This window comes from Austrofundulus limnaeus, unplaced genomic scaffold (assembly GCF_001266775.1).
Source record: "Austrofundulus limnaeus strain Quisiro unplaced genomic scaffold, Austrofundulus_limnaeus-1.0 Scaffold754, whole genome shotgun sequence".
NCBI classification, from domain to species: Eukaryota; Metazoa; Chordata; class Actinopteri; order Cyprinodontiformes; family Rivulidae; genus Austrofundulus; species Austrofundulus limnaeus.
Window position 1 is genome coordinate 42,968 of NW_013953156.1, and position 1,710 is coordinate 44,677.

The window sequence follows — 1,710 nt, forward strand, 5'->3', positions numbered from 1 at the left end:
GTAAATGTGTTATATTCGCTCAGTTCAGTTGAGTGGAACCAGCTGACATAATTTTTAAATTAAATCTGCTACATTTGTTTTTTKAGTGAATGTTTTAACACGTCTTCTTATAAACACTGAAAAGTATTATGTGTACTAAATGTGAAATAAATAATACAGAATACTATTAAAATAAAAGTACAAKAGTTTTACTCACWCAGTTGTGGTGAGTRGCTGCTATCTTGAATTCTGAACTCTCCCACTTTCCAATATGGAATTCTCACTTGAGGGACATTCTAGTTTGAATTTATGAYTTATAACTGGGAAATTCCSACTTCCCAGTACAAYTGGTCCACAGCAAAAGTAGCCARCGAAAATGCAGAGAAATGAAAATTTTACACAGCAGATTTTGCTGGCTGCCAGCTACTTTTAAACTTTGTGCACCTCCAACTAGTGGAGGATGCTGTCATTTTGCAGGTAAAATAATCAACATGCATTATGGGAGATGTAGTTTATTATCAATGAAGAAGCATATTTTAAGACATTAAAACATCTTTGAAGCTATTGCTTCATATATGGCTGTGGGTTTTCCATAGGATACATGTGCTTTAGAAGATCTTAGTTTTGAGTCTTAGATGTGCTGTAAGTATTAATTCTTGCTTTTCTTGATGAAATAAATGTTTACAATTTTCATTTTTACACCAAGTTCAGTTCATTTTTTTGCCTCTGAACTCAAGCATTTTTAATGTTAAAAGAACATTATGTATTGTTTGGGAGCTTTTTAAAATAAGCATAAAAATCTTAATGCTGTGTATTTTGAGTCTTATTCCTGTTTCCCTTGCAGGGCKTGGGCAGTTGGCTCCCTGACTCTCCTCTTCCTGTTAAGCGTTACCTGGTCCTCAGGCCTGATGTTCCTGTCTGGTCCATCTCTCCTCCTGGCTTACCTTTTCTCCTCCCTCAACACAGCTCAGGCCCTCCTCATCACTATACTGCACTGCACACTCRCCAGAAAGGTCAGTTTTAGAGTTCRCAAGTGATTCTATGGTMAGTATGTTCAATCCTTAACCTGTGTRCTCACGATTGAATGTTGTGCCAAGGGTCAGAAGGAAGGCAGTCGATGCCTGCGTCTCTCTCAGTGCTGCGCAACATCCTCATCCAGCTCACCAGACTCGGTGAAAGGGGCCGCCCTTCGCACCAACAGCCGCTACACCAGCAGCCAGAGTCGCAGAGCCACGGCTAACAGACAGGTGTGCAGCAGCTCACTTCAGCTGTGTGTGTGTGTGTGAGCAGGTTGTTAACACATCTTTTGTATTTCTGTTACAGAGTCGAATCAGAAGGATGTGGAACGACACCGTCCGCAGACAGACTGAGTCTTCTTTCATTGCTGCGGACGTTACGAACACTCCTACTCTCAACCGAGGTGACGTTTGCGTGTTTGATCAYGCGTTTCAGTCTGCTGGGTCAACACAATGTGAGATTTATTCTCTTCCTCTTTCTCCCATCAGCTGCTTTGGGGAATCATTTCCTCACAAACCAAATGTTGCAGACTCACACTGGAGCTTCTCCTTATGACACGATACTGGCGCAGGGATACAACCAACCTTTCACCTCCACAGGTACATCCACATTACATTTAACCCTATTCCTATTAATCTGCATCATTGTTAACTGTCTTTTTATTTAAGTGTATTTTATAAAAACATGTTTATGTTTATTATCAAATGTCTACAC

General features: G+C 40.4%; 1 protein-coding gene across 2 annotated transcripts in view; it reads left to right on the top strand.

Annotated features, from left to right (window-relative positions):
• LOC106532343 (latrophilin-1) overlaps nucleotides 1-1,710 on the top strand; it is a gene marked incomplete in the record, with an annotated part of 51,783 nt that overhangs the window by 42,698 nt on the left and 7,375 nt on the right. For both annotated transcript variants that reach the window (XM_014028381.1, XM_014028382.1), the window contains 4 exon segments: nucleotides 824-992; nucleotides 1,077-1,226; nucleotides 1,303-1,399; nucleotides 1,485-1,595. In XM_014028381.1, coding sequence (XP_013883835.1) covers nucleotides 824-992; nucleotides 1,077-1,226; nucleotides 1,303-1,399; nucleotides 1,485-1,595 — 527 coding nt within the window.